We start from the raw sequence: 23039 nt of genomic DNA, 5'->3' as shown, positions 1-23039 counted from the left end.
TTATGCTGCTTCTTGCATCTCCAAGAAATCATAGAGTCACCTAAGAAAACACAAAAACCAGTGGTTGAGACTCTATCATTGGGATTTCCTCCCCAATCAGCATCTGTATAGGCAATTAAATCAAGTGATGATGAAGAGGAAAGAAAAACTCCCTTAGTTATGGTGTTCTTAATATATCTGACAATCCTTAAGACTGCACTCATGTGCACAGTTGTAGGTGCATGTTGAAATTGATTGACGGAATGAACTGCATGAGCTATGTCCGACCGAGTGATGGATAAGTATGTCAGAGACCCAATGAGTTGACGGTAGGGAGTAGGATTCTCAAGAAGTGTCCCATCTTCCAGCCTTAGCTTTGCATTGATAACCTCAGGGGTTTCTGTCTTTTTATCATCCGAAATTCCAGACTTGGCACAAATGTCAGCAGCAAGTTTCATCTGAGAGAGAATATACCCTCGGGGTGAATATGCAACTTCAATACCTAGAAAATATCTTAAGAAACCAAGGTCAGACATGTCAAAATTTTCTTTTAAAATTTTCTTAATATCATGGATTCCTTGCTCATCACTTCCAGTGATGATCATATCATCAACATATAGTAGTAAAATAACTACAGAGGACCTTGCACTTTTCACAAATAACGCAGTGTCAGTATAACATGAACGAAAATTTAAGCTAGTCATTACATTGCTAAATCTGTCATGCCAAGCTTTTGGGGCTTGTTTTAACCCATATAGTGCCTTTTTAGTTTAAGAACTTTGTTTTCACCAATGGATACTCCTGGTGGAGGATCCATATAGACCTCTTCACTTAGTTCGCCATTAAGAAATGCGTTCTTAACATCCAATTGATAGATAGGCCATTTTTTAATGGATGCAATCGCAATAAGAGTCCTAACACTAGTCATTCTAGCTACGGGAGCAAAGGTTTCCTCATAGTCTATTCCGTACTCTTGAGCATATCCTTTGGCTACCAACCTAGCTTTATAACGTTCTAATGACCCATCACTTTTAGTTTTAATTTTGAAGACCCATCTACATCCAATAGACTTCTTTCCAGTGGGTAATTTCCCAAGTTTTAGCTTTTTCAAGGGCACTAAGTTCTAGTTTCATGGCTTCAACCCATTGAGGAATGTTTTTGGCTTCATTATAGTGTGATGGTTCATGATAAGAGTGTAATATAATTAAACATGCCCTATATTTAGGTGTTAGGGATTCATAGGAAACAAACCTATTAGGAGGGTTGGAGATTCGGCTAGATCTCCTTAAAGAGGTTTCTTCTATGTTGGAATTTTGAGAATATTTTTCTAAGGCACTTATGGGAATTTCTTGACCACGCCTAGCATAGGTTTGAATTGACCTATTTTCAACATCATTACTTTCAATTTCATCATTACTAAGAGGAGTATCCTCTAAATCATTGGGAACATCCTCTAGGTGAGGAGTCACATCTTCTTGAGAGAGAAGATCAAATAAGAAAGCATATTCGCTTTCATCAATATCTTTATTTTTCTCAAAGCCGTTTTCATTTTCCAAAAAGGTAACATCTTTGGATACATATAGTTTGTTGCTTTTGGGATCGAAGCACCTAAAACCTTTTTGATTTTCTCCGTATCCTAAGAATACACATTCGATAGCTTTAGGAGATAACTTATCTCTTTTATGTGTAAGGACAAAACACTTACACCAAAAAATTCTTAACCTATTAAAATCGGGTGTTTTTTCAAAAAGTTTTTCATATGGAGATATATTTTGAAGGGATGAGGATATCATTCTATTTATCAAATAAGTGGAGGTTAAAGCGGCTTCGGCCCAATAGCATTTAGGAATTTCTTTGGAAATGAGAAGAGTCCTAGTGGTTTCCAAAATGTGTCTATGCTTTCTTTCGGCTAGACCGTTTTGTTGGGGAGTCCTAGGACATGACCTTTGATGGCAAATTCCATTGATTTCCAAATATTCTTGAAATTCATTTGATAGATATTCTCCACCGGAATCGGATCGAAGAATGGAGATATTAGTTGAAAATTGATTTTTGACAATCATATGAAATTTTTTTAAAAAAGTTAAAAACTTCGGATTTTAAGTTGAGAAAATAGATCCACACATATCGAGTGAAATTATCAATGAAAGTAACATAATATGAGTATCCTCCTTTTGATATGACCGGAGAAGGACCCCAAACATCCGAATGAATTAATTCAAAGGGTCTTTTTGACACAAATGTTCTCTTTGGAAAGGGGGTGGATTTCATTTTTCCAAAAATACAACTCTTGCAAACAAAATGTTTCTCATTACAAAATTTCTTTCCAAAGGGAAAGGAGTACATTTTTGAGAAGCTTGGATGTCCAAGTCTTTGATGCCAAGTTTCTATATTTTTATCTTGGACATGATTACAAAAAAAGTTAGTGGGAAGTTTCAAATTGGTCATGTAGTAAAGATCTCCCCTCCTATGGCCTTGCCCAATCCGCTTCCCGGACTGGAGATCCTGTATAAAACAATCCTTGGTTGAGAAGGAGATTTCACATCCATGATCACATATTTGAGAGACAGATAAAAGATTTAAATTAAGTTGAGGTACTACTCTTACATTTGGCACAAAAAAATCTTTCGAAAAATCTAAGGTTCCAAAACTTTTAACTTGTAAAGAGGTACCATCGGCGGTGGAGACAAAAGAATTTTTGGAGTTGCTACATACATTGGATAGTCCATTTTCGATAGGGGTCATATGAAAAGATGCTCCAGAATCAAGGATCCAAGAAGGCGTACCTGGAGGAGAAGAAGAGGCAATGGCGGCTCCCGAAGTTGACGGCGATTTGAGTAGAATTTGAAGTGCTTCGGATAGTTGAGCAAGGGAGAAGGACTCTTTCCCTTTCATTGGCTCCTCCTTCTTTTGGGGAACTTCTTCAATAGTAGCAACTTTACCTTTTGGAGGCTCATTTATCTTTGGACAATTAGGTCTTATATGACCCGGTTCTTGACAATGATGGCAAATAGCTTTCCTATAATTGCCATTATAGTTATTTTGCCTCCCAAAGTGTGGAGGCTTGTATGCTTTCATATGATTGCCGGGTCTAGACACGGCAAGAACTTCATCTCCTCCTTTAATCATGCCAAGACGTGTTTCTTCTTGGCATATTTCGGCTATGGCATCTTCCAATGGAAGTGGTTTTGATCTATGAAGGAGGGAGGACCTAACTTGCTCATATTCGGGCCTAAGCCCATGTAAAAATTGGAAAAAGTGTTCTTTCTCCATTTGTTCTCTTCTCATTTCAACATCTTCACTTGATACCCATTTGGGTTCAAGAAGGGATAGCTCATCCCATAAAGGTCCAAGAGTGCTATAGTAATCTCTTACACTCATTTCACCTTTCTTAATGGTATGAATTTTTTCTTGGATAAAGAATTGACGAGCAAGGTCTTTTTGGGTATACATACCTTTCATAAAGAACCATGCTTCATTTGCTAGGCGGAATTTAGCAATGTTGGCGCAAATCTTTAGCTCCACGTTGTTCATAAACCATGCAAGAATTTTTGCATGCTTACTTTCCCAATCTTCTACCTTGGATTGGTGATCTTCAATAGCCTTCATGCGAGCACTTCCTTCTAGAGCCTTTTCTTGATCACCATCAATTTTCGTAAGTTGAAGTTGAGGTTCCCTAATGGTTCCCATCACATATCCCCAAAGCTTTTTACCTTTGAGGTTGTTTTCCATGGCGGCGGCCCACATCATGTAGTTCGTACCATTAAGCTTGAAGGAGAGATCAATCTTTTGTTCTCCTTCCATTATATAGTCAAGAATGGAGGACAAACAAAGACAGAGAGAAAGCTAGACAACTAGCTATATGAATCAAGAGCACAACCAAGGCTCTGATACCATGTAATAAAATATGCGGAAAAGAAATGTATGTCCTACAATGGACACTCACACATAGAAATCAAAGAACAAGTCCAAAAGAGGACATACACAAAAGCCAATAATGGCTAGAAAGCATAAAATCTTATAAATGCACTAAAGGGCTTGAAGAAGCCACTCATTACAAAGGGGGAGACCCCACTTATTTATAGGCAAGAGAGGAGTGAGGGAGAGTTAGAGAAAAGCAAGAGAGAGGGACCATTGGGAGTCCCAACAAGGAGTCGGGCTCCCAACGGTCACAATTGTGACTGTTGGGGGCCCAACGACTCTTTGTTGGGGCCCCCCAATGGCTGTGCATTAAATGCACAAAAAGAAAAATAAAAAAAGACAAAAAGAAATGGAAAAAAATAGAAAAAGGTAAAAGGAAAAAAATAGAAAAAGAGAAAAGACTAAAATGCCCCTGTTGGGCGAGTTTACAGAACTACCCCTTATCGGGTAGTGAATGACAAATATATTTATATATATATATATTACATATATTTTAACAGCAACAACCAACAACAACTACACCTTCATTCCAAAACAATTGGGGTCGGTGATATGAACCAAAAAAGAAAATCATTCTGGGTCTTCCATATGAATCCTTCTCCTCCAATCATTTCTATCCAATGCCATGTCCTCGGTGAGGTTCAAGGCATTCATATCCTTTCCTATCATCTCCATCCAAGTCTTCTTAGGCCTACCCCGACCTCTTTTAACTAATATATTTTCTCATTTCTCCATCCTTCTAACTGGCGCATCATTAGGCCTTCGCCGAATATGTCGAAACCACCGTAAACGATTCTCTCTAATCTTATTTTCAATGGATGCAACACCTACCTTCTTACGTATCTTCTCGTTTCGAATCTTATCTTTTATTATATTTCTACACATCCATCTAAGCATACGCATCTCAGCTACACTCATTTTTTTAATATGATGTCTCTTGGCAGCCCAACATTCCGTACCATATAGTAAAGCGGGCCTAATTGTCGTCCTATAAAACTTTCCCTTCAACCGCAATGGCATTTTACGATCGCAGAACACTCTAGTTGCACTTTTCCATTTCATCCACCCAACTTTATCCTATGATTTACATCTCCATCAATTTCTCCATACTTTTGAATGATAGATCCCAAATATTTGAAACAGTCATCCACCGGTATTTCTTGCTCACCAAGCTTCACTACACTCCCATCACTACTTTGTTGCTTACTAAACCGACATTCCATATATTTTGTCTTACTCTTACTCAACTTAAAACCTCTTGCTTCCAATGTCTGTCTCCATAATTCTAACTTAGCATTAACCCCAGCTCTAGACTCATTAATCAAAACAATATCATCAACAAACAACATACACCACGGCACATTTCCTTGAATTGATCTCGTAAGCTCATCCATCACTATAGCAAATAGGAAAGGGCTTAATGCAGATCCTTGATGTAACCCAACCGTTATAGGAAAATTGGTTGTCACCCCTCTACAAGTGCGAACATTGGTTACTACTCCTTCGTACATATCTTTAATTATACTAATGTACTTGAGAGAAACACCTTTCTTCATCATTGTCCACCAAAGAAGATCCCTAGATATTCTATCATATGCCTTCTCCAAATCAAACAAAACCATATGCAAATCTTTGTTTCTTTATATATATTTCTCAATAAGTTGTCTAAGAAGATGTATAGCTTTCATAGTTGATCTTCCAAGCATAAAACCAAATTGATTCTCCGATATCATGACAACCTTCCTCAACCTATACTCAATCACCCTCTCTCAAAGTTTCATAGTATGACTCATGAGTTTTATACCACGATGGTTTGTGCAATCTTGTATATCACCCTTATTCTTATATAGAGGCACCCAAGTACTCTTCCTCTACTCATTAGGCATCTTATTTGTTCGCCAAATCTTGTTAACAAGATTTGTCAACCATTCTAAACCTTTCTCTCCCAAGCATTTCCAAGCCTCGATAGGTATACCATCTGGGCCAACTGCCCTTCTTGATTTCATTTTCTTCAAAGTCTCTGCAATTTCTTTCTTTTGAATCTTGCGCATGAAGTCACGATTCATCTCATGAAAAGGAATGGAAAAGTCTCCAAGATCCTGAGCATGACTTTCATTAAATAGCTTATCAAAATAATCTTTCCATCTCTCCTTAATCTCCTCATCTTTTACTAAAACCCTTTGCCTTTCATCTTTGATACATCTAACCATACCCAGATCCCTCGATTTCCTATCTCTCATCTTTGCAAGCCTATAAATATCCTTTTCGCCCTCTTTGGTATCCAATTTATCATAAACCTCCTTATATACCTTATCCCTCGCGTTTCGAACTACTTTTTTAGCTTCATTCTTTGCTATCATATACTTCTCTGCAACAACCTGAGCATACCCTGTGCCTTCACAGCACAACCCACACCCACTTTGCCACTTTCTAGCAGTTCACCTCTCATAGAGGTAGCCCCAAGCTTGGCCATAGGTGCAAGCCCAGCTGCAGGAACTGATGCAGCTGCAACCGCAACCTCAATCACAACACCACTTGCATATCATTCAATATATATGACTTCATTGCATTAGTAGCATGTGCACATCACTTAGGTATATGTATCTCACCTTTTTGCACAAACATTGCATCTTCATATTACATATGCATTCTATCATTTAGCATTTCATAGTATTTTACGTATTTATCTCTTCATTAGCATGTGTATGATTAGTTTTGACATAGTATCTTCTATCCCCTTCTTTATTTTGCATCTTGCCTTGGGTTAACTCAGTTTTCGCAGGGAAAATACAGAGAATATTAATTTCCTTCTCAGATTAGGATTTTTATTATGTTAGTTCAATTCAAGTTTGTAATAGCTAGATATTAATGAGAATTTTACATTTCCAGTCTTAGAATAGAATGTATGAGCATGTAAATATTATTTGTTTCATATTATTTTTTTCTTTTATTTCTAAAAAATCCACCATGGTGAAACACAAATGACACATGCACCATTCTAATAAAAGATAATTAATCTTAAGCAAATAATTCACATTGATGGCCATAGTCAAAATGTGGACAATGCTTAGGATTTTTATCTTTTATAGAATAACATTAGATCCACACTAGATCCCTTTCAACACTCATCATATTTTCTAAAAATTTCTTCTTTTATCAGAGTTTGACTTGTAAATTAACTTAAAATATATATTCAAGGCCATAGTCAGGATATATTGAAGGTTAATTTCAATTCAAACCCTATAAAGGCACCAAAATATATTTTATTCTTTATCTGAATTTAAATATAGATTATTTTATAATACAACTGTGACCATAGTCATGAATGTATTATAACTTTAATCTTATTTTAACTCTTCTAAAGAATGAAATATGCTTTTCAAAATCCAATTTTCAAAACCTTTTAAATCATTCATCATTTAGGATAGAATTGCATTTTTTTTCCAAAATATTTCAAGTTATCTTCAAAGTCCAAGTGATTTTGAGATGAATTTTCAAATCTTTTTCTCATTTCTCAAATGAATCTCCAATTCTTATTTATAAATTCAAATTCATTTTTTTATTCTCAATTCTATCTTATTTCAAAATTCAAGCTTCAATATTCCAATTTCAAAGCTAAATTCAACTTTGAAATTCCAAATTCATTTTCAAAGTTTAATTCAACTTTGAAATTCCAAATTCATTTTCAAAGTTCAAAATTCAAACCAGATCAAATTTGAGAGTTCAATTCAACTTTGAAATTCCAAATTCATTTCAAAGTTCAAGTTTAAATTTCAAAGCTCAATTCAACTTTGAAATACCAAAATTCATCTGTAAGTTCAAAATTCGATTTCAAAATCTATTCAATGTTCCAAATCAAATTTCAAAGTTCGATTCAACTTTGAAATTCCAAATTCATTTCCAAAGTTTAGAATTCAAATTCCAAACCAAATCAAATTTTAAAGTTCAATTCAAACTTTGAAATTCCAAATTCATTTTCAAATTTCACTCAAATTCTTCACTTCTATCTTTATTTTCAAAACCCATCTCCAGTCTTGAATTTTAAATCAATTTCAAAGTTTTAAAATTCCTTCTGAAATTCCAAATCAAGTTTGAGATTCACCCTGAAATTCAAACTCAAATTCCAAAATTCCTTTCTGATTTCAAATTTCGAGTTTATATTCAAGTCTTATTCTCTTCCAAACTCCATAATTTCCCAAGTTTCATCTAGACTCTACAGTTTGATTTTTCACTTCAACCTTAAATTAAGTGTTGAAATCCAAAAAAAAAAATCAAAACCTGAGTTTTATTCTAAATTTCCAAATTTGAATTCTATTTCCAATTCTAGAATTTAAATCCCATATGGACTTCCAACTCCAAATCCAATTCCATCTTCAAATACCCTCTTGATTTCCAAATCCCAAATCCAATTCTATTTTCAAATTCCATTTTGATTTCTCAAATCCAATTCCACTTTCAAATTCCATCAGACTCACCCAATACCTCTTTAGCCACCTTTCTCATGCCACCCGCTATTTTATTCCACGTTGATTTTGAATCCTCCTCGAGACACCAATCAACTTCCTTAACTACCTGCTCTACAAACATTCCTTGTTTAGCGCCTTTCAGTGCCCATCACTTAATTCTTGGATCTATCCTATGTCTATCCCTTTTGCGGCATTTTCTAATTCTAAGATCTAAAATTATGCTGTGTAACTACACTTTCTCCCGGTATAACCTTACAAGAAATAAAAAATCTCAAATAAATACTGAAAAAATATGAGATTAACATGTAAAAGTAACATTAATGCAACAATTTGATCTAATTAAGTATCTAAGAAACCAAAATTCTCTCACAGCATGAGATCTTCTTATTTATGTTGTTTTTCATACATTAGAAACCAAAATTCTCTTCAATTAAATTGATCTCTTGCCGCATTTGCAGGAAAGAAAATCAGAGCTAAAAAAATATCCAGAGAATAGCCATATGTAGTAGAGAAAGCATGGGCCCCTTCTGTGTTCAATCGAATTTCAACAAGTAATGAAGTTAACTGACGCAAAATCGAAGCATAAGTGTTATCAAAATCCGAATAAAATCTCTCTCTGGGTCTCGGCTACTCGCCATTCTTCTACAGAGGAAGAACCGAAAAATCATTTCCTTCTCCCCAAAACCCTTCTTCAGATTTCAAGGTACGTCGGTTCGTCTAGATGATGAGTTGTGGAGCCTGATTCAGAGTTTTTGCCCTTGCAGTAGGGGGGTTCGGGGGCTCCCCCCGATGCGGGTCCCGTTGCATGGTCAGCGGGCGGGGGTCCAGGGAGGGCCGCCCTGGCGGGGGGCCGTAGGGGGGCAGCGCCCCCCGGAAGAATTTTTTCTTTTTGGTTTATGTTTGCGATCCAATTTCTTATGGACAAGATCCGATCTGATGATCAATCCATCTTCATCCTCTTGATTAATTGGGGGTGCCACCATGACCTGCGGTGGATTCTAAATCTGGGGCCGCTCGCTCGGGTTTTCGTTGTCGACAACCATCGTCCGATCCATTTGCATAATCTCAGCAGCAGGAACAACCGGGTCGTCGTTCTCTACACTCGGAACGATGAGGCCATTGTCGATGTTTCCTATGGTGTCGATGTTTCGGAGCTTGCTAATGCAATAGATTTGGATAGCTACCCCATTTGACCAAAACAAGGTGAGGCGCGTACACCTCACCTTGAGGCGCGCCTCGCTCTGAGGCGTATGCCTCAAGGCGTATGAGGCGTGCGCCTCAGGGCTTTTGCGCCTTATGCCTGCGCCTCAAGGCACAAAGCCCCTCGCCTTGAGGCGAGGCACGCTTTTTGTGCCTTGAGGCGTGTTTTTAATAACACTAGTCATAATATTTTTATTGTCATCATAATTGAATTTTTTTTACTTTCATGATATTTAGTGTTTCATGATATTATGCATCTATGCAAATATCAAAATGGAAGATTTTGCTTGTTTTGATTCTATTTATGGATCTTTATTTTGAATTTAAGTATCATTAATTGATAAATTAGTCTCATTGATGTTGTAACATGATTTCTTTCTATTTCCTGTAAAATAATGTCTTGGTTATTGATCTCTTCTAATTAGTTGTTTTTTATATGACCAGTGGATATGTTGAAGAGATTCGTAGATTGGATAGGAAGATTTGTTGGCCGTTTGTTGTGTATGACAATGAGGATAAGCTTGACGAGGAAACCAAAAAACTACCCCCTTTATCAGTTCCTCAGTTTAGATGGTGGTGCTGCAGAAAGTGTTCGGGATTGGCTGATACTCATCTGGATGACCCAAGAGAGATGATTGTTGAAAGCATTAGTGACTGCAAAGTAAAAGCCTGTGCTATGCATATTGAGCTGAGAGTTGAAAAAGTTTCTGCTGACATCACAGAGAATTATTCATGGACTTCTAACCATGAGAGTGGCTACAGAAATTTGCGACCCACAAGTGTGAGCAATGAAATATCAAAAATGGAGGGTCATCAGTATCCTGTTAGAGAAAGAAAATTGGAGAATGTGGCATCATCAACTAAGAGAGGTCTGACCATTAATGAAGTTCATCTCCCAGAGTGCCATGTTAGTGCTGAAGAGCAGAATCTTACTGACATAAGGGACAATACTAAAACATGCTGGAAAAGAGAAAAAACAAGGAAAAAAGTTGGCAAAAAGGTGGTTGCTTGGAAATCAGACGATCCTGATCAGTGCAAGTCTGTGTCAGACATTGTAACTGCTGATGTTGGTGTTCAGTTGGAAAAAAGACTGTCAAGGCTTACTGCTCAAGAACATTTAAGTAATGATTCTGGTGACGATGATGATTTGGAAATAGAATTTCGGAAATCTGTAGGTCACAAGGAGGGTGTTTTTGTTCAGGAAAATAATGCAGGGTTATGTCAGAAGGGCAGTTCACATAAGAGGAAAAAGGATGCAAAGGCAGATACAGATGGTAAGAAACAGCAGGAAATTGAGTTGTATTCAGGACATGATGGTGGTAAGGATGCTGGATCAGATCCCATGGGTGAGCTGCATTGCGTGAACTTGAGTCCAAATAATTATGATTCTTCTGAAAATGATTTTGGACTAGAAAGAAAAATTTGTCATTTGCATAATTCAGATCAAATGCATAGGCATCTCAGTCTAGAAAGTTGTGAAACCAGTGATCTGTTTTCTTTGGATGGAGCTGCATGTAGGAGAGCTCAAAAGATGCGTCTGCTATCAGATATCATAAAAGAATGTGAAATGCTGGCTACAACAAGAAAGGTTTATATTCCAGAGGGAATTTCAGTTGTTGGAAGCTTCAAAGAAAGTATTGTTCTGTCCAAAACATCGTCGGAGGGTTCTCCTACTAGAAGCCATGTAACACCAAGAGGGGAGTGTAGAAAGTCTAATCAGATGAAGAAGAAGAAAGCAGTGCGTCCCATTAAAATTTGTGATTCTACCACCATGGGTTCTTCACAGGTATTGCTCATCTTTTGTTTTTCTCCTCCAAGTTCTGGCCATTTTAAGCTATGAAGTATCTGATCATATTTAATGCCATGTTTTGTAGTCTCTAGATTGGTTGGAACTTTACTTGAAATTTCTTGGGTGCGAAGGTCACAGGTCTGAGACCTTCTTGGTCCGCTCCTACTATTATCATTCTTACAAAAAAGGGTCTTGGGTGCAGTTCTTTGAGAATTGGATATGTTAAACATTGTATCTTATCAGTATTTCTTCTCATCTTGTATTTTATTGCATAATAAGAGTGCATATTGGGACCTCTACTAGTCTAAGAGGATGGATGACCAGTTGACCACCATGTGGATGATCGATACTAGCTTACTTGGTCACAGGTTGGAGGATGCACAAAGACCTTGGTAGGCTAGAGTTGGAGATTTTGGATTACCGGGGAACTGGTATACTTAGGTGTGCTAGGGGGCAAGTTGCATCCAGAAGCAGAGGACCTGGAAGCTGTGGGCAGAATCTCTTGATTAATAACTGCTAATCTGGATTCCATTCTCTAGAATACAGTGCTAGTTTCTTCCACAGCATATCCAAGCGTAACAGCGTGTAAGGTTCAAATGATCCTTCCTTGTCTTACTGAGTTCTTGGCGAATCGTGCAACCTGCAACCTTAAGAAAGCAAATGGGAGTTATAAAGGGATACTCTTTGAATACATCATGTGTGAGGCTATAGATCTTTCAGGTGTAGCCAGGTAGGAGTTATGTATGGAAGCTCAAACTTGATCCTCATCTCTCAAACCCATACTTTTGAAGTTAAGTTTATAACCTTCAACTATCCATCTATGTCACTTGGATACTCCATTTTGCCCCCCCTATCATGTTCCTTTATATATTAGTCATATTGAAACTTCATACCGGTATCTGCAGCCGTATCCATGTGACAGCTGTCCATGGACATGACCAATTGGGATTTTTGGACCTCTTTATTCCTTACTGATAACAAAATACATTTCCTTGAGTTTCATTTATTTTTGTCTATGAAAAATATTTGATCTCTTGAAAGTGAAGGTCTCTTCTATTTGATAGCTACCTAATCACATACAGATAGTATTGGAAGTCAGAGATCATTGTTTTTGTGTTTATTCATGGGAATGTCAAACCCTCTAACCTGAGTCAATAACTTGTCTGAAGCTTGTTACAATACATGCACCAAAACTTTTTGCTATGGAGGCCATGAGTTGGTCCATTCTGTTTGTGCACTTTGTGTATCTGTAATCACCATCTTTTGTCACTGTTGATCTTCCATCTTTCCATCCTGATTTTAACGAAGCAATTCATGTAAACTTTAAAAAGATGTTTTGCAGCTTGTAACTTTTCATGTAGAACAATTTTCCTTAATGTCTTGTCTGAAGCTTGTTACAATACATGCACCAAATTTTTTTGCTATGGAGGACATGAGTTGGTCCATTCTGTTTGTGCACTTTGTGTATCTGTAATCACCATCTTTTGTCACTGTTGATCTTCCATCTTTACATCCTGACTTTAACCAAGCAATTCATGTAAACTTTAAAAAGATGTTTTGCAGCTTGTAACTTTTCATGTAGAACAATTTTCCTTAATGTCCCGGTACTAACAGCAGATGACCCTCAATTCTATAATTACATGTCACAAGTTGGTGCCTAAAAGCAGATGGTCATTATAGAAATTTAGTTAATCCTTTATCGATAGTGCTGTCTGGCTGGTATATGAGTGAACATATGAAATGGAATGTGTTGATCATTTACTTGCATCCTCTTAGAAAAGAAGATGCTTGTATAGTTGTATTGTGATACTTTTTGTGATATTTTTCAAAAATTATTCTTAGAAGCTGTTTTTCTTTGGGAGTAGATAATAGTCATATGTTTGACTAGGATCAGAGACGTCGTCTTTTTTTTTTTTTGTAAGTTTTGCAAAGCGCTCAGAAGTCAGAACCTCTCTTTGATTCCCCTGATATAGCTAGAGACTTGGGAGATTGATTTAAGCTGTGGTATATAGGAAAGAACAATTCAACAAATGGAGTAGAAGTTGTTGAGGTGCAAATAATAAGTAATAGGGTTATTAGGTTAAAGATTATTTAATGTTATTGGTGTCTGTGTACCTCAATTAGGATTAAGTGAAAGTGTTAGACAGGATTTTGGAAATTCTATAGAAAATACAATTTGACAAATTCTAGGAAAAGCATATTTATAGGCAGAGATTTGAGTGGACATGTAGGAAACGCAATTGATTTGAGAGAAATCTGAATTTGGGGATGGAGATAAGTGAAATGATTTTTTATTTTGCAGGTGCTTTTGAACTTGCAGTAGCAAGTACGTACCATTAAAAAAATGAACACTTGATGATTTTTAAGAGTGGATCTCATAAATCGACTATTTTCTTTTGAGAGAAAGAGAACTAAAAATGTGTAGGAATTGTAAGGTCATTCCAGAAGAATGTCTCACTACCAAGAATAGACTATTAGTTCCAGATTTGTGCATAAGATTAAGAAAAGAAAAGATATTAGGAGAAATCAAAGAATCAAGCAGTAGAATCTCAAAGGTAGTGATGCAAAAAAAAGCTAAAAAATATTAAACAAGATGAATAAAACTGTATGGCTGATTTTGATCAATTTTGGAGGCAAATGATATGTAGAATTAAGGCGGTTACACTCTAATGCAAGCTGATCTTGAGGTGTGTAGGGACATGGTTCACATTTTGCTAGATGCGGATCTTGCATCATTCTTTGCTAATCCACGCGAAGCCATGGATCATGCGTTGTTAGATGCTAACTTGAAAACTTTCTTTGATGAACCGTGCGAGGCAATCAACCGCATTCTGGTTGAGGAAGATCTAGTTGCCTTCTCCACTTTGCAGGCCGCTGACAAAAAATCGGTGCAGCAGCTCCCTAGGGACGTTAGCTTAACAGCAGCCTCACACCCTCTCTTGTTGCAATTCATCAATCCTGTCCTTGTGAGATTCCTTACCATGATTGCTAACAAGGATAGGGATTACAGAACCTCCCTGAACAATTTGTGTTGTGTCTGAGTGGATAAACAGATGGGAAATTGGAAAATAACCGCAGAGTTATATGAGGACTCTGGAGCACCAAAGAGCTCTCGGTGGTTGCTATATTTTTTCGGGCAAAAAGGGAGGCCCGATTTGGATCATGAGCACCCTCACTCATGATAAAGGAAAAACCAGATTCGGGAGCCCTGCGAGATCCATCACTCCTGGCCTTTCCAAGGCGTCACAGTGCAGCATTGGTGCAGCCCACTTTGCTGCAGCCTCATATCCCTTTTTGCTGCAGTTCACCAACATATCGATGGTCTTACCAGGGCTGCATACATGGGCACTCTCCCACACACAGATGCAACATATCCTGTATAAATTCAAGTGTAGCATGTTCTATCCCGGCATGGGATGAGCATGCGCGGCACACCTCCCAAGTGCCAGAGCAGCAAGCTGAATTTTTCGCATGTGCAGAGAGCTGCACTTATGCTTGAGGTAACACAACAAGGTTGCAAACTCCTTTGCCTAGGCAATGAGAGAACAACCGCGAAATCATCTCAACACATGGGGTTGACCAAAACCTCGTTTTTGATCCAGGTGGAACCCGACCGCGGACACGCCACTGGTAAAGTGGGCTCCTTCGCGGGAAGCTCACCTTGCAGGCCGCTTGTGTGAATGTAAGGCACACGAGGGCCGGGTGGTGCAGTAGGAAGGAAGAAAGTCTGTAGAGAAAGTGTGCGGGCAAGTGTCGAACAGGAGATGACCCGAGCACACAAATGACTTGGTCACATCAGCCAACCCATGGTGGGCTAATGTGGCAATTTTGTTTTCCATTTTTTTTGACCCGTCTAGTTAGCCTAGCAACTGGCAATCCCCGAAGAGGTAGAAACTTGTTTCGTTTTTTAAGCCATGCCACGGTGAGCCTCCGATTGATGTGGATGTGCCCCATGAGGAGTTTCGTGAGCCCCAACATGTCGCCGTCCTAAAAATCACAAGGTGGCAGAAATACAATATGATGCGAAAACCACTAGTTGAGCAAGATCGCAATGGTAAGGAGGCCGACAACGTGAGAACGAGAGTTCACCCTGAAAAGGATGTTCCCAAACTTAGACCTTGGGGGCAAGGTGTACCAGAATGTGGTGGATCTGTTACGGTCCAAAATCCAGAGAAACATTCAACTTGTGATCCAAGATCCAAATGCCACTTCATCCAGTCAAGAAGGGTTTCCCAAGTCTAAGTGGGGCCCAAGGAGGTGACGTGGTTGTTGACATGGCTCATCTCTTAGAAGAAAAGTCAATGAACACATGTCCACACCAAAGTGAAGGAGAAGGCAAATGGGCTCACAGGGGACCCCAACTTGGAAGAAGGAGTCAAGCTAGTGGGGCCCATAGAAGGCCAACTTGTAAAGTAAAGAAAAACAGAAACAAGGAGGGACGTCCCACCCTCTTTCTCTTCTTTTCCTACTTTTCAAGTTAGTGTCTAGGGTCCAACATATATGGGTTTCCTATTTTTAAATTATGTTTTTAGTAAGTTTTAGATCTAGTTAAGATCTGGTTAGAGGGAGACTCCGGTTAGTCCAACTGACCCCTTTCCTAGTCTAGTTTTGACTGTCAGTTAGACCTTATTTTGACAGTTAGATGATGTATGAGTTTTATGGTTTGAATTTTACTCTTTGGATTGGAGCCGGACCCGGACCTAAGCCACACTATAAATAGAGGTCTAGGGTCACCCTTGTTTTAGTTTATGTCATGAAGAATTAAATTATGAATTGAATTTCTATTTTCTTTCTCTCTTTCTCTCTCTCCCTAGACGTCCAAGCCATGGTTCTGCTGGTCCCTCTCTTCCTCTTCACTCCTTAGTTCACGTGAAGACCATGCCTCCATAGGCTGGTCGGTCATTCCTTCCGAAGAGCTCAAGCTCTTCTAGCACCCGACGAGTGCCGTCTTGTTCTCTCGACTATCTGGCCGATGTGTCCTCGTTGAAGATCAAGCATCAACATTCTGTGGGACACTTTCCCAACCTGCTGCAGACTTGTAAGTGGTCTCCAACATCTCCCAACTTAAGTTAAGCCTTTACCTATTTCTCAAAATCCGAAGACCGAAACCACATCCTACCAATAACTTGTCCTACTCGTTTGGACAGTATTGACATCCCCCTGTTCACGACCTTCTCTATAAATTAGCCATTGTCCTGACCTTCACTCACGTCCCATACACTATCACCTAACCTTGGAAAGCTCCGCTTAATTACGGTGACAACCCTTAGAACCGAACTCCCAAAAAACGACCTTATTGATTAGAAAACCTTGTGTGGTTTTGACCGTTTGACATCTCCAGCCCTCTCTGAAGCCAAACTTGATATCCCAGACCTCTGGAACGTGTACAAGACCCCTCCACATGTCCCAAGGCAGCCTAAGAACTCTGAACTTACCCAGCTAGCTGAATTGTCCTAAACCTACATTACCTATTCTCTCATAAACCCAGAGAAATCTCTTGGCCTCCTACCCACAGTACCCACAAGGGTGCCGACCATAAGACCCATAACCCACAGACCTCAGGCTGAAGTCCCGCAGGTCCGATCTGCTCGTGTCTGAGGAACTCCGTTTGAAGTACACGTTCATTGCCATTCGGATCTACCAACCGGGCCCCATTCCGATTCCATCTCTGGTGCGTGCAACTCGAACCAAAATTTTCTGGAGGGTGCAACACTTAGTCACAAAGTCATGGTTCTTGCCCAGTCCTTTAATACCTCTATGGTAGAGGACATGGTCATGGATGTTATTTGTATGGTGGTCAGAGTGCGGGTTTTCTACCTATTCCTCCATCACTATATAACACAAACTCTTCCAACATGTCACGACTTCCTTTGTGTGAGGTGAAGTCAACTACACTAAGGTCCATTTCTATCTAAAAGTAGATTAAGTTAACTTTAACTAAGTCCAGTTATATATATATACACTCCCTGTACCTCCGCACCCAAGTTTTTTAAAGTACCGCATCGCTGTATCCGCACCCACACCTACATCTATGTGACATAGCTCCTTCATCTAATCAAGTGAACGTGACATGTTAGATGTGCAAGAAGAAAGGTCATGTTCTAATTGTTGTTGGCGTTATGTCCCTATCTATGTCACATAGGTGTGGATGCGGGTGCGGGTACGAGTGCAGATGCGATGATGCGACACTTTAAAAAAACTTGGGTGTGGGGGTGCAGGGAGGGTATATATATACATATAATTTTTAATAGTTTTAAGTTAACACTACATGTATGCGTGTGCATTTATGTATTTATATATATAATATAAATAAAAATGGACTTGATTAGGGTTAACTTAATCTACTTTTGGATAGAAATGGACCTCAATACGGTTGACTTCACCTAACACAAAGGAAGTTGTGTCCAAGTATCGCACCCGCCTGGGTGCGATGCGGGTGCGACGCGGGTGCGGTGCCCTGTTAGAAGAGTCCGTGTTACATAGGTCCCTATATATCAGCCACCGACCATTCTGATTCTTGATCGGTTTTGAGCAATGGTAGCAACTGCTGCTTCCATTATGCCTGCTTCTTCAGCAGGTATTCCTCAAAATTATATTCAGTCATCTTCTCCTAGAAGCTATGCACCATCTGGGGTTGGTTCGCATGACGCGAATGCATTAAGTGCTTCTTTGGGCAGTTGAATATTCGACATGGTCCCACTGGGAATCCATGTGCTGCAAACTCGCATACCTAGGGTCTACATGGAGTGTATTCTATGATAGGGAAACATTCTTCTTCTTCTTCTCATGGAGCTCAATGCTGGTACGTTGATTCTAGAGCAGCACATCACGTGAGAAGCGATTCAGGTAAACTCTCTCATGCTGAACCATATCATGGAACAGGAAACATCATCACAGGTGATGGAAAACATCACCATATTATGCATCTAGGGAGAACCTTTATTCCCACTAGCAATGGTCTTCTTTCTTTGCCTAATACTCTTGTTCCTAACATTCAAAAGAACCTTATTTCTGTCTCTCAACTATATCTATGTCACGGGGATTCAGCTAACCAGGTGCCGCACCCGCGTCGACACGACGCAGGTGCGGCACCTGGTGCGGTCAATCCGACCCTAGGTGCATGATCGCACCCAGGGTCATTTATGTAAAAAAAGAGAAGAAAACCTCGCCGAGGGAGGCTCGCCTGAAGAAGAAGAAGAAGAAGAAGAAGAAGAAGAAGAAGAAGAAGAAGAAGAAGAGGAAGACAACGAAGAAAGAGAGAGGCGAGAGGGAGCTCACCTGAAAGGGGGCCGGAGGTCGCATCACTGGCACAGGAAGGACCAACGTCGGGTGGTCGGAAATCCAAGGCTCAATGGACGTGGGGCTTGCCGACGTCAGGTGGTCGGAAAACGAACGGGAGAGAGGGAACCTACAATGGGGGGAGAAGACGAGTGAGGAGAGTGAGTGAGAAGCGTGGGTAGGGTTTCTCGAATTAGAAACCCTACCCTGTGTGCTTTAAATAAGCACACAGGGTATGTTTTATCGGGTTTGGATCCAGGTCAGATTCGAATCCGACCCGGGTTTGATTTTTTTTTGCCGCACCCCCGCACCTATGTGTTTTTAAAGTGCCGCAACCCCGCACCTGCACCCATGTGACATAGGTCGTGATATTAATTTTTGCATCTCTTTTTTTTCTGTCTTCTGTTTCTGTGAAGGGAATTCACACGAAGTGGATGCTCGTTGAGGGAAGGAGATGCATGAACCTTTATGTTTTAAATGAAGCTCTAGTGTCGTCCCCACAATTCGTGTCTTTGTAATCGTTGTCTTCATCTTATCAGTCGTTGTTCATGTCCTCTAGGCAACAAGTTGATTATGTTTGACATCATAAACTAGGACATTGCAATTCTAGTTTTCTTAATGTTCTATGTAAGAAATGTCTTATTGATATAAAAAATAAGACCTCTTCTTCTTCTTGTGTCACTTGTTGCATTTGTAAAGGCCATGAGCTTTCATTTACTAAGTCTAATAAAGGGGCTTCATTTTCCTTTGAACTCATCCATTATGACCTTTGGGGACCTTCCTTTGTTATGTTTTTGTCAAAATCCAGATATTATGTTATTTTTGTAGATGATTTTTCTTGTTTTACTTGGATATATTTCTTGAAATCTAAAGATTCAAATCTTATGTTGAAACTCAATTTTCTCGAAAGTTTGTCCCTACAAAGCAATTGTGGTGGTGAGTATTTGTCAAATGAGTTCACCCAATTCCTCCATGATCATGACATTCAACGTGAATTGAGTTGTCCCAGGACTTCTCAACTGCTGAAAGAAAACACCAACATATTGTGAAAACTATCCTAACCGTGATGCTGTTAGAATTCGTCCACCAATGTTCGGTTGATGCTGAGGAAGTAGATGATTATGAGAGAGAGGGGCGGCTGCAACAGATGGTATGATCCTTCATGCTGGGATCGTGCCCTATATGTTATATTTATATTGTAAACTGGATTGGGTCTGGATATTACACTATATTACATCAATTCCAGACCCAATATAAACAATACAAAGAAGTTTGGATTAATACATAGGTTTCGGGTCCAGATCCAAACCCGTAATGGGTAAAACGACCCAGTCTCAATACCCTCCCTCAAGTTGTGCATGGTCGTGCACCATGGACAACTTGCTCTTCAAGAACCACAATTGTATGCTGGTAAGACCATTAGTGAACAAATCTGCCACCTGATCAACCGTTCGAATATATGCTGGTTCAACTTCCCTGTCTTCTACCTTTTGCCGAATAAAATGTTGATCAATTTCTATATGTTTTGTACGACTGTGATAAATGAGGTTGAAAGAAATCTGGATGGCATTCTTATTATCACATAAAAGAGTAGTGGGTAGAATAGTTTCTCCTAATTCTACCAAAAGATGCCTCAACCATGTAACCTCTGTTGTAGTTGCTGCCATAGACCGATACTCAGCCTCAGTACTGGATTGTACAACTGAACGTTGTTTCTTGCTACTCCATGCTATTAAGTTTCCATCAATAAAAACACAATACCCAGACACCGACCTTCTGTCATCTGGATCTCCAGCCTAATCAACATCTGCATATACAATTAGTCGATGTTGCTCTCCTTTAGTCTTTGATTGATGATAGACTAAGTCATCCCCAAGTGTTCCCTTTAAGTATCGAAGGATTCTCTTGACAACATTTATATGTTCTGTGCGCGGATCATGCATGAATTGCGAGACTTGATTCACTGCATACACAATGTCTGGTCGAGTGAAAGTGAGATATTGAAGCATACCCACAATGCTGCGATATTGTCTGGGATCTCCTTATGCCTCCCCATCCTGAGCACTGAGCTTATGATTCAATACACTGGGAGTGGATAGAGGTTTACAATCCTTCGTACCTGCCTTATCTAATAAATCCAAGGTATATTTATGTTGAGTTAATGAAAGATATCTATCCCGCCGGTCTACCTCAACCCCCAAGAAATAACGTAGAACCTCCAAATCTTTTATCTTAAACTTTCGACTCAGGAGAGCTTTTGTAGCTTCTATATGTTCATTAGAATTCCCAGTAATGATAATATTATCTACATATATGAGAAGTAAATTACTGACCTGACGATCTCGAAAGATAAATAGAGAATGATCGATGTGAGATCGAATGAACCCATGTCATTGAACTTCGACAGAGAAGCTATCAAACCAAGAACGAGATGCCTGCTTTAGCCCATAGATGGCTTTTCGTAATTTACAGACATGGGTGTTGGGATTGTGTTCTGCATAAACAGGGGGCTGCTCCATATACACTTCTTCTTTCAGACTACCATGCAAAAATGCATTGTTGACATCAAGCTGACTGAGAGTCCATCCATACTGAACCGACAAAGATAAAATTAATCGAATGGTTTCCATTTTGACCACAGGGCTAAAAGTCTCATCATAGTCTTGCCCGTATTCTTGAGTAAAGCCTTTGGCTACAAGTCTCGCATTGTAGCGTTCAATGGATCCATCAGGTTTATACTTGATCTTATAGACCCATTTAGAACTTACAACATTTTTGTCTGAGGGTTTAAGAACAATCTCCCACGTTTCACATTCATGCAAAGCTTCCATCTTCTTATTCATAGCCTTAATCCACTTGATTGACATGTATGCCTGCGAGAAACTGACAGGTTCATCTTGCTTTTCAATCTGAGAAACGAATAATTGCAGGTCCGTAGAGAAGTTGTTATAACTGACCCATCTCTCAATAGGGTGGTGAATTCTTTCAGTCCGCCTGGGCTGCACATTGATTTGCTGAGCATTATTCTTGTTTCGTCGTACATAGATGACTCCTTGAAATTTTGCTGCATCTGAAGAAGGCATGCTAGGAGCCTACACATTTCTCAACCCTTCTATCTGAGGCTCTACATCGGTCTCACTCCGTTCAACAGGTGATGTGTGACATGAGGGAACATCATGTGTATCTATCTGGTTAAGTAATTCAGCAGCAAGCCATGGTTGATACCACTCAACGACCTTGTTGTGCCCATCTATACTCCCTGAGTCCTCAACAATGGTTTCATCAAACACAACATTTTGTGAGACTCTGATGCGATGAGTGGTGGGGTCATAGCATCAATACCCTTTGTATTGATCAGCATATCCAACAAACTTGCACATGCATGCTTTGTCTTGAAATTTATCACGTTGAGAGCTATCAATATGAACATAACATATACAACCAAACACTCGTAATTTATTATAATCGGGTTTAATCCCGAAAAGTGCAAAATAAGGAGATTGGTTCTCTAGCAATCTCATGGGTAGACGATTTATGATATGCAAAGCTAAGTAGAAGGCTTCCATCCACAAACTCACGGGAATGTAAGTGTCATGCTAACATACTCAAGTCACTTTCCACAATATGCCAATGTTTTCTTTCGGCCGCACCATTTTCTTATGGTGTATGTGGGCAAGATATACGACGACTTATTCTATTATCTTGGAGAAATTCAGTAAATTCTTTTGATAATTACTCGCCTCCTCCATCACATTGGAAATGTTGAATTTTAGACAAGAATTGATTACAGACTAAAGCGAAAAATGAGCGAAAGAGTTTGAACACCTCAGATTTATGTTTCATAAAATAAATCCAAGTATATGTATGAATTCGTCTACCAATGTTCGGTTGATGCTGAGGAAGGAGATGATTGTGAGAGAGAGGGGCGGCTGCAACAAATGGTATGATCCTTCATGCTGGGATCATGCCTTATATGTTATATTTATATTGTAAACTGGATTGGGTCTGGATATTACACTATATTACATCAGTTCTAGACCCAATATAAACAATACAGAGAAGTTTGGATTAATACATAGGTTTTAGGTCCAGATCCAAACCCGTAATGGGTAAAACGACCCAGTTTCAATAGATGCATGACTCCAACTTGAAGGATGATCTATGGATAAAGGCCTTTCACACAACTGTGTTTCTCATAAATAGAATGCCTTTGTCTAATCTTGGTGGTGAATCCTATTATTTCTTATTGCATGAACCATACCCTAACTATTCCCATTTGTGTGCTTATGGTTGTCTTTGCCTTGTTCACATAGACAATACCTTGAGAAATATGCTGTCTTTAGAGGCTATCATGTGCCAATTCATCGGATATGATGATGAATATATGGGGTATAGGTGTTATGACC

General features: G+C 39.2%; 1 protein-coding gene across 3 annotated transcripts in view; it reads left to right on the top strand.

The window, feature by feature from the left end:
* LOC149830193 (uncharacterized) overlaps window positions 1-23039 on the top strand; it is a 48532-nt gene that overhangs the window by 4559 nt on the left and 20934 nt on the right. For all 3 annotated transcript variants that reach the window (XR_016433820.1, XM_090016376.1, XM_090016377.1), the window contains one exon: window positions 10011-11352. Coding sequence is in view for 2 of the 3 variants with exons in the window: in XM_090016376.1 (XP_089872502.1) it covers window positions 10011-11352 (1342 nt within the window). In the remaining variant the exon portion in view is untranslated. The remainder of the gene's footprint in view (window positions 1-10010; window positions 11353-23039) is intronic.

Source organism: Nuphar pumila, chromosome 8 (assembly GCF_984573655.1).
Source record: "Nuphar pumila chromosome 8, dmNupPumi1.hap1.1, whole genome shotgun sequence".
NCBI lineage: Eukaryota > Viridiplantae > Streptophyta > Magnoliopsida > Nymphaeales > Nymphaeaceae > Nuphar > Nuphar pumila.
This window is presented reverse-complemented; position numbering and strand designations above follow the sequence as displayed.